We start from the raw sequence: 13,669 nt of genomic DNA on the forward strand, positions 1-13,669 counted from the left end.
AAAAAAAAAGAGAGTAGATGAAGCTGGCCGGGTGCAGTGGCTCGCACCTGTAATCCCAGCATTTTGGGAGGCCAAGGTAGGTGGATCACTTGAGGTCAGGAGTTCGAGACCAGCCTGGCCAACATGGTGAAACCCCATCTCTACTAAAAACACAAAAATTAGCTGGACATGGTGGCACGCTTCTATATATAATCCCAGCTACTCTGGAGTCTGAGGCAGGAGAATCGCTTGAATCCAGGAGGCGAAGTTTGCAGTGAGCCGAGATTGAGCCACTGCACTCCAGCCCCTGGGCAACAGAGTGAGTGAGACTCTGTCTAAAAGTTAAAAAAAAAAAAAAAAAGGAAAAAAGAGTAGATTTGAAGCCCCTGTCTTCATAGAGCTTACATTCTTGTGGAGGAGAGAACATTGAAAAGGATAAGCATACAAAAATGAAGTTAACTTAGATCCATTTTTTTGTTGTTGTTGTTAAGATCATCACTTTTGAGCACTTGTTTGAGGCAGATATCTGGATTAACCACATTGAGGAACTGGGAGGAGGCGGAGAACTGGAAACTGTCTTAAGTAAGGGTTGACTAAGTCCTGCTTCTGGTTTGAGAAAGTCCAGCTTATCTTCAGAATGGATGCTGAAGCAACATCAAACTATAGGAATTTACCGCATTGCATAATTTTGTTTTAATATGAATTTCTCTGACCTCTAGTGTGAAAAGGGTGTGTTTCTATATGTTCATTGGCCATTAGTTTTTTCTGCTTTGTGATTGTCACGTACTTTGTGATTGTCATGTGATGTCATGCATTGTGATTGTCATGTACCTGCTTTTCTCTTTGGTTATTTACCTTTTCTTATTGATTCATAGGCTACCTCTTCACAAGAGGAATATTAACCTCTAGTCTTATAAAACTGTTATCCCAATCTGTTATCTCTGTATACTGTGCTATTAAAAACAGTGCCTCAATGAAAAAACCCGTTATATTAAATAAACATTTCAGAAATGCCTTTTTAAATAGAATGTACAGAATATATGTATAACATGTCTATTAATCCATTTCTATTTGTTTCATTAAATGTTTGTATTCTGCTTATATTCAAAGAAAGCTAGGTTGGCCTATTTTCTTCACAGTTTTCAAGCCTTTTAATAGACATTAACTTGTTTGATCTCTGTAAGTACTAGAGATATTGATCTAGTAAAGTAATAAAATGGGGCCGGGCATGGTAGCTCATGCCTGTAATCCCAGCACTTTGTGAGACCCGAGGCTGGTGGATCACTTGAGGTCAGGAGTTTGAGACCAGCCTGGCCTACAGGGTGAAATCCCATCTCTACTAAAAATACAAAAATCAGCTGGCTATGGGGCTGCCACCTATAATCCCAGCTACTCGGGAGGTTGAGGCAGGAGAATCACTTGAACCCGGGAGGCGGAGGTTGCAGTGAGCCGAGATCACACCACTGCACTCCAGCCTGGGCCACAGAGCAAGACTCTGTCTCAAAAACAAACAAACAAACAAACAATAAAACCAAAAACAAGTAATAAAATGGGCATGGAGCTGTATAAATGCTGTTATCCTTACTCCAAATGATCTCATGCAGCTCTACATTTGTAATTGAACTTACTTCACCTACTGCTGTCAGCAGGGGACCTGAACTTGCCAGTTTTGTTTGCCTGTTCTAATTTGTGACTTTGTATCTGTGTAGCTATAAGAACATTTGTTATGATCGTGACTAAACTAAGAGTTAACAGGCTAAGCCTCAGAGGGATTTAAAGGATGTAAGCTTTGATGCTTAAACCAAAGAAGACAAAAATGGCATCCTGAGGGCCAAATGCAGTCCTTAGGGGTAAGTTTGAGAGTTTTTCTGTTAACATTCAGGTTTCTCACTTCTCTGAAAACACTGGAAGAGCTGGCAGCCCTGGGCTCATGATCCCATGTGGCATTAATTGCGGGGGGTAGGGGAGTGGGGAGGGATGCAAGCTCTCTCATTCCCTGTGACCCCCACCCAACCCTCCTCAATGTCCGCTGCCCTCTGTGAACTCATCGGCCCTGCTCGTCTGACCCTTCACCAGCTTCCCGCACTGTGCCTTACCTGCCTGTAGGCATTTGAGTGCCTGAATCCGTCCTACAATGTGTGATGATTATTGTGGTTGCTTGGAGATCTGTTTTTGCTTACTTCCTGCATCTTGCTTGTGGCCAAAGAGTTTGAGGTTGTCAATCGGACACAACTAAAGCCTTAGACACAGATCAAGATGGAGTGGTCTTGGTGGAGATGAGAGGAGTCATCAAAAAGCATTGCCTTAAAAAAAAAAAAAGAAAAGAAAAGAAAAAAAGCACTGCCTTGATTCAATAGCCACTCATTCTGCAGAGGGTGATGAAGAACAGTAAGGTTTGAGAGCAGGTCAGACTCGGGTTCCAGTCCTGTCCCTCCCCTGACCGGCATCTGCCTCAGCCTTTATGAACTCACTTGTAATGGAAGCAGAGCTCGTGGAAGGTTAATGAAAACTAACTCATTGTGAGGGAAGAGAAATCCCAGCACTGCTCAGAAGGACCCCCCAGGCAGCCCAGCCCTTGGTTTTCATGTTGAGTTGAGATGATGACGTGTTGTTAGCCATAGTCCTCGTGCTGTCTTCTTGTTTGTGACTGTAAAGTTTATCCTGGGACAGAGAGAGGTGGGACTGATACAGAATGACCACTTAACGCCAATTTACAGTCTGTTGAGCCAACTAGAGTGGGCAGAGCAGAAATAATGCCCTGGTTGGAAGTTAATAGCTTAGCCTGCCCAATTATTTACTGGAAGGAAATGCCTGTTCAATTGCCACAGATACCAAAGAAAACAAACCTACTGCTAGGGCCAGCCACTCGGAAGGCATTACATGCTAGGCTGGGTCTGTTCATCTAAACCACTGTAAATAAGTCAGGACAAATGTTGGACGTGGTTTTGGAGTTTTGTTTTCTTTATGTATTTATTTATCATTTTTTATTTTTTGAGACGGGGTTTTGCTCTTGTTGCCCAGGCTGGAGTGCAATGGCGCAATCTGGGCTCACTGCAACCTCTGCCTCCTGGGTTCAAGCCATTCTCCTGTGTTCAAGCCATTCTCCTGCCTCATTCTCCCTAGTAGATGGGATTACAGGCATGCACCACCACACCTGGCTAATTTTGTATTTTTAGTAGAGACAGGGTTTCTCCATGATGGTCAGGCTGGTCTCGAACTCCCAACCTCAGGTGATCCGTCCGCCTTGGCCTCCCAAAGTGCTGTGATTACAGGCATGAACCACCGTGCCCGGCCTCATTTATTTATTTTTGGATGCTGCTGTTTTGAACTATAAATCACGCTGCCACTCCCATCTGCAATCTGCTTTGGCTAAATCATGATGAATGATTTCTTGAGTTTGTTTTGCACTGGCGCTTATCAGAGCTCCTTATTGTAGGATCAGGGCTTGAGGCAAAGAGAAGCGAAAAAACGGACTGAACCTGCAATGAAAGCCCTTTGCCTCCCTTTTCCGACTTCAACTTTCCCCTTGTGTTCTCCACAAGATCTGCCAAGGACAAATTTTACAGAAAAGGGTGTGGTTCTAGTAAGAATGAAGAGACGTGAAGGCATCAAAATGGTTATTGGATTGTTCCCTTCATACGGTCACATTTCTAGAGTGTGTATGAGAATATATATAATAAAATAGTAATATATATACACACACACTTATATGCATATATGAATACATTTATGTGTATATATGTATATATCATATGTATTATATGTATATATATTTTAAATATATATTTTAAAATACATATGTAATATATACTTTAAATATGCATACAAAAATATATTTCTTAAAATACATATATAAAATATATATTTATAAATGCATTTTTATATATGCATATATATGTGTTAAAATATTTTTGCCGGGCGCGGTGGCTCAAGCCTGTAATCCCAGCACTTTGGGAGGCCGAGACGGGCGGATCACGAGGTCAGGAGATCGAGACCATCCTGGCTAACACGGTGAAACCCCGTCTCTACTAAAAAATACAAAAACTAGCCGGGCGAAGTGGCGGGCGCCTGTGGTCCCAGCTACTCGGGAGGCTGAGGCAGGAGAATGGCGTGAACCCGGGAGGCGGAGCTTGCAGTGAGCTGAGATCCGGCCACTGCACTCCAGCCTGGGAGACAGAGCCAGACTCAGTCTCAAAAAAAATAAAAAAATAAAAAATAAAAAATAAAAAAAATAAAATAAAATATTTTTATACTTATATAAAAATATTTATATGTTTTTATATAAATATATAAATATATTTTCCCATGGGCTAAAGGGGAGGCAGTGATGGGGAAGGAGAATGGAATTTAACCTCCGGGAATAAAGCATTTGAAAGCCTTAAGGTAAATGTGGTTTTTTTTTCCATTACTAAGAACAGAAATCAAAATATCAGTTCATTAGCAGGGTCAGAAGTGTTGGATATTTTCCAAGAGAGAAACAACAACAGCAACCATAGCTAATGCTTATGGAACATGTACCAGGTGCCCAGATTCTTGCCAAACCCTCAGCAAGAGGTGTCTCATTTAGTCTTCCTGACAACCATTTGAAATAAGAGCCACTGTTCTTTATCTTTTCACAGTGGGAGGGCCTGGTTGTGTAAAGAGGTTAAGTAACTTTACCCTGGCACTGCGAGCAGCTGGGATTTACCCAAACAGACTGGCTTCAGCACCTGGACCAGGGAGCTGTAGAATTAAGGCTCTGGTTTCTATCCAGCTGAATGACGTTGGGGAGAATGTTTTTAAAGGCCCCAATTTGCTCATCTGTGAAAATAACGGGGTTGTGATGGGTGATCTCAAAGATCCCCGCCAACTCTCTAGCAGCTCACCACATTAATATCCAAATCAATATCCATCGCATCCATGCCACTGTTGCCATTCATTCCTACAGTTCACTGTAGGAAATTAAGGGGTGGAGTGGAACAGAGAGGGGGCAGGGAAATGGCTGCATTGTTCATCAAATGTTTTCCTAACAGGAGCAGCTGTTCCAATTGGCACAAGCCCTGGCAGGTAGGATTGCTAGGTGACTACGGGAGTAAGATGGGAGCAGGGCCCACTCTTAACACAACTTGTGTGGCTGCCACAGTTGATCTTTTAGTTGGACCAGTTAATTTCTCCCTTGGAAGTGTCCTTACTGTCCACATCAATCCCCAATATACTTCGCATTGGCTGCGAGATCGCTTGCAGCACTGCAAGCTGGTGGACTCTGAGAACCCTCTGTAATGCCACCAGACCTGTGCTTTTCCTGGTTCCCCTGAATTACACTGATACGTCCAGGAATTTTGCAGCAGCCCTGGTGGTTTTGTTCTTTCTTCAGCAAAGGAAGTTGGAGAGAGGGTTGGGTGGGAAGGAGAATGAGAATCCTTTAAGTTCTTTGAAATGACCTCAGAACTGAGGTTGTGAGGCTTTTAAAGAGAGCCGGTAGGTAGTCACTCCACATATTGTAGATAATACTGTGTCAACAGCTCAAGTTATCTGAAACTCTCTTTGTGAAATGGGATCCAACTTTTGCTCTCTGGGAACACTATCACATTTCTCAGGCATGCAAACTTATGTGTGTTTGATGAAGGGAGCCTGCCTCTCCACTCCAGTGGGTATTTCTTGCAAGGTGGAGACGAGAGACTGAGAAAAGAAATAAGACACAGAGACAAAGTACACCGGAAGAAAAGCGGGCCCAGGGGACCAGCGCTTAGTAAGTGAGGACCTGCACTGGCGCTGGTCTCTGAGTTCTCTCAGTATTTATTGATCACTATTTTTACTGTCTTGGCGAGGGGAATGTGGCGGGGCTATAAGGTGAAGGTGGGGAGAGGGTCAGCAGAAAAACATGTGAGTAAAGGAATCTGTGTCATAAATAAGTTTAAGGAAAAGTGCTGTGCCTGGATGTACACGTAGGCTAGATTTATGTTTAACTTTACATAAACATCTCCAGGCAGTAAAAAGTAGTATTGCCACCATGATGTCTCGCCTCTAGTCACAAGGCGGTTTTCTCTTAGAATAGAATGTATGGTTGGTTTTACACCGAGTCATTCCACTCCCAGAGACGTGCGGGAGACAGATGGCTTCCTCTCATCTCAACCGCATTGAGGCCTTCTTCTGTCACTAATCTCCTCAGCACAGACCCTTTACGGGTGTCGGGCTGAGGGGCTGTAAGGTCTTTCCCTTCCCAGGAGGCCATAGCTCAGGCTGTCTCAGTGGGGGGAACCTCGACAATACCCAGGCTTTCTTGGGCAGGGGTCCCTGCGGCCTTTCACAGCGCATTGTGTCTCTGGTTAATAGAGAATGGAGAATGGCAATGACTTTTACAAAGCATACTGCCTGCAAACACATTTTTAGCAAGGCACATCCTGCGCAGCCCTAGATCCGTCAAACCTTGATTCAATACAGCACATGTTTTTGTGAGCACAAGGTTGGGACAAAAGTTATAGATTAACAGCATCTCAAAGCAGAAAAATTTTTCATAGTACAGATCAAAATGGCGTTTCTTATGTCTTCCTTTTTCTACATAGACACAGTAACAATCTGATCTCTTTCTTTTCCCCACATTTATTTCATTCTATGATATCAGCACTGACTCTTTCATGTAAAATGTCACTCCTAGGTTCCTTCTGCCCTGTGTGTGACTGTGCTCCCAAGGGTGTAATTCATTGTTCCTTCTTGTCAGTGTGTGTGTGTGTACATGCGCGCGTGTGTGTATACTATATTCTGACACATGATTAGAATCTAAATCTACCTTGTTATATTTTTCTGCCACTGATAATCTTCTACTTAGACACGTTACAAATGTATTTTTTAAAATAAGTTTTTGAAGAGACAGGGTCTCACTGTCACCCAGGCTGGAGTGCAGTGCTGCGATCATAGCTCACTGCAGCCTTGACCTCCTTGGCTCAAGCAGTCCTCCCGCCTCAACCTCCTGAGTAGCTGAAACTACAAGTGCGTGCCACCATGCCTGGCACACATTCATTTTTCATTATCTGTGTCTGTATGTGCCCAGAGGTAGAGATAACACTAAAATGAAAAGAAGTGGCAGAGAACAGGAAGAGAAATAAACCAGAGAAGCTGATATCCTTAAATGCTGTAGCTTCCAAGGACTGCCAGCAGGTTGTGGGGCTAGCCAGAAAAAATAGAGCCTCTGATTCTAGAAGGCTTGGAAAAAGCGTGAGAAGGGAGATCAGATCGAAAGAGATTGATGGAAGGGGAAGGCAGTGAGGGTGAAGCAAGGGAAACAGCTCCAGTGAAAAGGACCCGTCCTTCCATTCCAGAACGTAATTTGCATTTCATATGTAAATGAGGAGGATTCCTGGAGGCTGGGCTGGGCTGGGCTTAGCTGAGCCTCTACAAACAGCAGGGATTCAGCCCTGGGGAACTGCAGACCAAAGTGCAAGAGGGATGCACCGCATCTCCAGGCACATCCAAAAAGGATGGACGAGACACTGAAGCAGAGGATACAGGAGGATTAAAGGATTCAGGAAAGCAAGTAGCCCTCTGGAGAAGCTGTCGAAATTCAAGACTGGCAAGAGAAGTAAATTCAGCCTCTCACACCAATCATTTCTCATCCTCTGAAAAGAAGAGATTGCTTCCCCAGGGAAGTGAAAACAATGAACTTTTGGAGGTACTGCTTTTTTGCTTTCACTCTGCTCAGTGTGGTCATTTTTGCGAGATTTTACAGTAGCCAATTGAGCCCGTCAAAAAGTTACGAGAAGCTGAACAGTTCCAGTGAAAGATATTTTAGGAAAACAGCCTGTAATCATGCCTTAGAGAAAAAGCCAGTCTTTTTGTGGGAAAATATATTGCCATCACCTTTGCGAAGTGTCCCTTGCAAGGATTACCTGACCCAGAATCACTACATCACAAGTCCCCTTTCGGAAGAAGAGGTTGCATTCCCTTTGGCCTATGTCACGGTCATCCATAAAGACTTTGATACCTTTGAAAGGCTCTTTAGGGCTATTTATATGCCCCAAAATGCCTACTGTGTTCACGTGGATGAGAAAGCCCCAGCTGAGTTTAAGGAATCTGTGAGGCAGTTACTGAGTTGCTTCCAAAATGCTTTCATTGCTTCAAAGACAGAGTCTGTGGTTTATGCAGGAATTTCCAGACTCCAGGCTGATCTGAACTGTCTGAAAGACCTTGTCGCCTCTGAGGTTCCCTGGAAGTATGTCATCAACACCTGTGGACAAGACTTCCCCCTGAAAACCAACCGGGAGATAGTTCAGCATCTGAAAGGATTTAAAGGGAAAAATATCACCCCAGGGGTGCTGCCTCCTGACCATGCAATTAAGCGAACTAAATATGTCCACCAAGAGCATACAGATAAAGGTGGCTCTTTTGTGAAAACTACTAATATTTTGAAAACTTCACCTCCACATCAGCTGACCATCTACTTTGGCACTGCCTATGTAGCGCTTACCAGAGAGTTTGTCAACTTTGTTCTCCATGACAAAAGGGCCATTGATCTGCTACAATGGTCAAAAGATACCTATAGTCCTGATGAGCATTTCTGGGTGACACTCAATAGGGTTTCAGGTAGGTACTAATTTCCATTCTGATTGATAGATTGAGTTTGCTAACATTCTGCTCACCTAGAGAACTGACTCATTTGAAATTATTATGAAATAAATTTAAATACTTAGAAAACTATTAGTTTGGTTGCTTGTTGACTCTGTTGTCTTATCAGTATGTGTGATATAGTCATCTAAGAAATGCTGGCTGCAGTCGCCCCAGTAAAACTAACTTAGATTACATAGTTGCTGAATTTTAACTGTTTTTTGAATTAATGCTTTTCATAGTCCTTGATAAACACAACTGTAACATAACAAAATTAACTTTTAAAATAAGCATTGTAGAATTTATGAGTTGAAATAGGTGATGTTTCTTTCAGACGAATGTTAGACATCGTTTTCATTGATGCAGTCCCATTGCTCAAAGTTCGTGGAGCTGTTACAGGGGTACTTACTGATTTTAGAATCTTGGAAGCTGCTTCGGATGTTCACAAATCATCATTCTGGCTGAAATATCTCTAGTTTAAGATCTGAACAAGTAGCCAGGTTTCAGCTCTTCTCGGTTATACAAATCTAACCTGATATTTTAGCCTGGAGGAGTGGGTAACAATGAGTTGAAACATACAGAGAGAGAATCTAGCTGCAGAAGATCCAAAGAGAATTCTCAATTTTTAAGTCATAGGTTTTTACTGGAAATTCCAATTTGCAGCTTACTGTTTTTATATACTGTGCAGTCTTCAGTTGTTTATGTTAATTTGGGAAAGCGTCCAAGGTATGCCAGGCAGCTGAGGCAGAAGATAACACCAAGCTCCCTCTTTGGTTCAGGACTGGGTTTCTTTTCTAAACTCTGTTTCCCATAGGTGGTCTGTGACCTGCATTACATCTTTCCCGTGTGTCCCCATGTGCTTGTTTTCATCAGTGACCCAGCATGCTTGTGGGTGACTGATGACGCGCATGAGCACGGTGACCCTGACAAGCCTCACATACTTAATGTCTACACACACACACACACATACACACTACACAACCACACCACACATACACACACACCTGCCTGCCATTCTTGAAATAACTCCCAGCTCTTATGTCTAGTGTCATTATCACTGGCATACTTTCAAGTGCTGTTTGAAGCCACCTAATGCCTGACTCAATGCAGAAAGGTCCCCAATAACACAGCATTCGTAAGAGCTAAACTAGAGTGGTGGTCACAAAAATCTACTTAGAGAGGGACAGAAAGAGGATGGGCAAGGTGGCTGGAGACGAGAGAATTATGCGATCTCATGAGCAGTTCATTTTCAGAGATGCTAAACTGTCAGGTCTCAAAGACTTGTAGGAGGGGTGGTGAACCAACATTTATCGTGGTGTGAGTGTTAACCCTTTCTTTACAATCACCAATTTTAAACACATGTAAATATTGCATACATGGCATTTAATCTTATTTTTGCTGGTATAGTTGGTGATAGCCTACATCATTCCTTTTAATGATAGGAAGTCATCGTATTAACCTCACGTACAGATGAAAAACATGAGGCTTAGAGAGACTGAAGCAACAGTATGTTCACATTGTTCACATAGCTTTTCCTAGGCAAAGCTGGAATCTGACCCCACATTTGTGTGGTGTGAAGTGTGAGCCGTTTCTCTTGCACTAGGAAAGGAAGGAATGACTATTTCTTTTTTCCCATATATCTAAAGCAAATTTCCTACAGAATTCCAAAAAAGAGAAAGGATTGAGGGTGTTCAGAAAAAAGGAGGAGGGTGGTGGAAGGAAATTTCACCTGATCACTTAGAGCTGGAGGTGAGGTTAGCAGGGATATGGTGTGTGTGTGTGGTGTCCCAATGTGCTTGTGTGGTGTGTGTGTGGTGTGTTTGTAGTATGTGTGTGTGTGGTGTGTGTGTGGTTGTGTGTGGGGGGTGTGTGTGTGGTGTGTTTGTAGTGTGTGTGTGGAGTGTGTGGGGGTGTGTGTGTGTGGTGTGTATGTATGTGGTGTGTTTGTAGTGTGTGTGTTGTGTGTGTATGTGTGGTGTGGTTGTGTGGTGTGGGTGTGTGTGGTGTGTATGTATGTGGTGTGTTTGTAGTGTGTGTGGTGTGTGTGTGGTGTGTTTGTAGTATGTGTGTGTGTGGTTGTGTGTGGGTGTGTGTGTGTGTGGTGTGTTTGTAGTGTGTGTGTGGAGTGTGTGGGTGTGTGTGTGGTGTGTGTGTATGTATGTGGTGTGTTCGTAGTGTGTGTGTGGTCTGTGTATGTGTGGTGTGGTTGTGTGGTGTGGGTGTGTGTGGTGTGTATGTATGGTATATGTGTGTGGTATGTGTATAGTGTATGTGTGGTGTGTGTGTAGTGTGTGGTGTGTTTGTTGTGTGGTTTGTGTTTGTAGTGTGTTTGTGGTGTATGTGAGGTGTGGTGTGCGTGTGGGTGTGTGTGGTGTATGTGCATGGTGTGTGTATAGTGTGTGTATGTGTGTGGTGTGTGTGTTTGCAGTGTATGTGTCTGGTGTGTGGGTGTGTGTGTATGTGCGTGGGGTGTGTGTGTGTAGTGTGTGTGGTGTGTAGTGTGTGGTGTGTTTGTAGTGTGGTGTGTAGTGTGTGGTGTGTGGTGTGTTTGTAGTGTGGTGTGTGTTTGTAGTGTGTGTGTAGTGTGCGGTGTGTTTGTAGTGTGGTGTGTGTTTGTAGTGTGTGTGTAGTGTGTGGTGTGTTTGTAGTGTGGTGTGTGGTGTGTAGTGTGTGGTGTGTTTGTAGTGTGGTGTGTGTGTTTGTAGTGTGGTGTGTGTTTGTAGTGTGGTATGTGTTTGTAGTGTGTGTGTGGTGTGTGTGTATGTGTGGTGTGGTTGTGTGGTGTGGGTGTGTGCGTGTCTGTGTAGACAGCAAGTATGTGAGGCTTGTCTGGGTCACTGTGCTCATGAGAGTCACCAGGCGTCCTTTCTGGAAGGAACCACCATCCCTCACAGGCTTCTGTACTGTGTGCTGGGTCCGTCTGGAGCAGGCTTTGGTCTGGGCCAGTGCCAATGGGAAGTGGCCCTTGGTTGATGTTCTCAGAAGCTGGGGAGTAAGAAGCAGCCAGGCAGATTTGAATGGTTGAGTGTTAAGTTCTACTGACTGTTTCATAAGAGTGTATTGGATTAAGTTTCCCTCACCTCAACCACTTGCAAAAAAATTTTTCATGAATATCTGTCACTATTTAAAAAAATATTTTTTTGGCTGGACTGGGTGGCTCATGCCTGTAATCCCAGGGTGGCTCATGCCTGTAATCCCAGCACTTTGGGAGGCCGAGGTGGGCGTATCACCTAAGGTCAGGAGTTCGAGATCAGCCTGATCAACATGATGAAACCCCGTCTCTACTAAAAATACAAAACTTAGCCGGGCGTGGTGACGCGCACCTGTAGTCCCAGCTACTCGGGAGACTGAGGCAGGAGAATCCCTTGAACCAGGGAGGCGGAAGTTGCAGTGAGCAGAGATTGTGTCACTGCACTCCAGCCTGGGCGACAGAGTGAGACTCCATCTCAACCAAAATAAATAAATAAATAAATTTTTAAGTTAGCTTTTTAAAAACAATAGGAAATATATTTTAAAGGTACCAAATTTTTAAAGTTTTCACTCCATCAGCTACCAGTGTTAATACTTCCTTGTACATCTTTCCTGAGTCACTTTATTATGTTTATAGACAATACAACTGATTAAACATGTGGAGAACATTATATGCGGACTTTAAGTTCACTACGGATATACTCGGAAAAGGAAAAATGGTCCTCATTTTAGGTGCCATATTGTCTGTGAGAAACAAAATACAGCAAAATGTGTCCTTTATTTAAATACATCATATGCAGACATTTAAGAAGCTCTTTTTTCATTACTTTGAAGCATTTTTAAAGCTAGCTACAGGGAACTTTCTGGATGAAAGTTACCAGGGACCCTTGCCCCACAGCATCCAACCGCCATGAAGTGCAGACCTCTGGCTGTGGAATACCTGCTATTCCCTTGCTCCAGGTTTTATAATGGCTTCTTCTGATCTAAAAGGACCCTTAAGTCTTGGCCAGGCAAGGTGGCTCACACCCATAATTCCAATATTGTGGGAGGCCAAGGCAGGAGGATTGCTCGAGGTCAGGATTTTGAGTCCAGCCTGGGCAACATAGTGAGATCCCTGTCTACAAAAAATTTAAAAATTAGCTGGGCATAGTGGTGCATGCCTGTAGTCCCAGCTGCTCAGGAGGCTGAGGAAGGAGGATTGCTTGAGCCTGAAAAGTCAAGGCTGCAGTGAGCATGATTGCACCACTGCACTCCAGCCTGAGTGACAGAGTGAGACTCTGTCTCAAAAAAAAAAAAAAAAAAAGGCCAGGCTTAAGCTCTTCATGTGGCATGACTTCCAGGACCTGGACCCCCACCACCTCTGTCTCTACCTTCATTTCTTTTTATTTGATGCCTCATACTTTCTGTTCCAGCAACTACTTAGCCCTACACACTTCTGCAATTTTCACCTTTTTTTTTTTTTTTTTTTTTTTGAGACGGCGTCTTGCTCTGTTACCAGGCTGGAATGCAGTGGCGCAATCTCAGCTCACTGCAACTTCCACCTCTCAGGTTCAAGCGATTCTCGTGCCTCAGCCTCCCAAGTAGATGGGATTACAGGCACCCACCACCACGCCCGGCTAATTTTTGTATTTTTAGTAGAGACAGGTTTCACCATGTTGTCCAGGATGGTCTCGATTTCCTGACCTCATGATCTGCCTGCCTCGGGCTCCCAAAGTGCTGGGATTACAGGCATGAGCCACGGCGCCTGGTCTAATTTTCACCTACTTTTTTATGGCTTTTTATGACATCCTCTCATAAAGAATGCCCTTCCTGTCTAATGCCCTTCCTGTCTAACTCTTCATCCTTTATGTCTAACTCTGTCTAACTCTTCATCCTTTGTGGCCCACCTTGGAAGTCACTTCCTCTGGAAGCCATGTCTGATCACCTCCCTCCCAGATCGTTGTGTTTCAACTCTGGGTTCTCCTGGACCTAATGCCACTGCTGCCAGCATTGAATTGTAGTCACCTATTAACTGAATAGCTCTTCTACCAGACCTCCTCAGTATTTGAGCTCCTTAAGCGTAAGAAGAGTGACATCTTTTTTTTGTGTTCTCCACCACTACTTCTATGCTGCATGCATCGCTATGCACCTGCCTGATCTGACA

At 43.7% G+C, this 13,669-nt stretch overlaps 1 protein-coding gene across 2 annotated transcripts in view; it reads left to right on the plus strand.

The window, feature by feature from the left end:
* GCNT2 (glucosaminyl (N-acetyl) transferase 2 (I blood group)) overlaps positions 1–13,669 on the plus strand; it is a 74,147-nt gene that overhangs the window by 22,196 nt on the left and 38,282 nt on the right. Inside the window, exon 1 of one of the 2 annotated variants that reach the window (XM_025383873.1) lies at positions 6,945–8,535. The exons of the other annotated variant lie outside the window; for it this stretch is intronic. Coding sequence (XP_025239658.1) covers positions 7,611–8,535 — 925 coding nt within the window. The 5' untranslated portion in view covers positions 6,945–7,610. Of the gene's footprint in view, positions 1–6,944; positions 8,536–13,669 lie in introns of those variants that run through there. 2 annotated transcript variants of the gene reach the window in all.

This window comes from Theropithecus gelada, chromosome 4 (assembly GCF_003255815.1).
Source record: "Theropithecus gelada isolate Dixy chromosome 4, Tgel_1.0, whole genome shotgun sequence".
NCBI classification, from domain to species: Eukaryota; Metazoa; Chordata; class Mammalia; order Primates; family Cercopithecidae; genus Theropithecus; species Theropithecus gelada.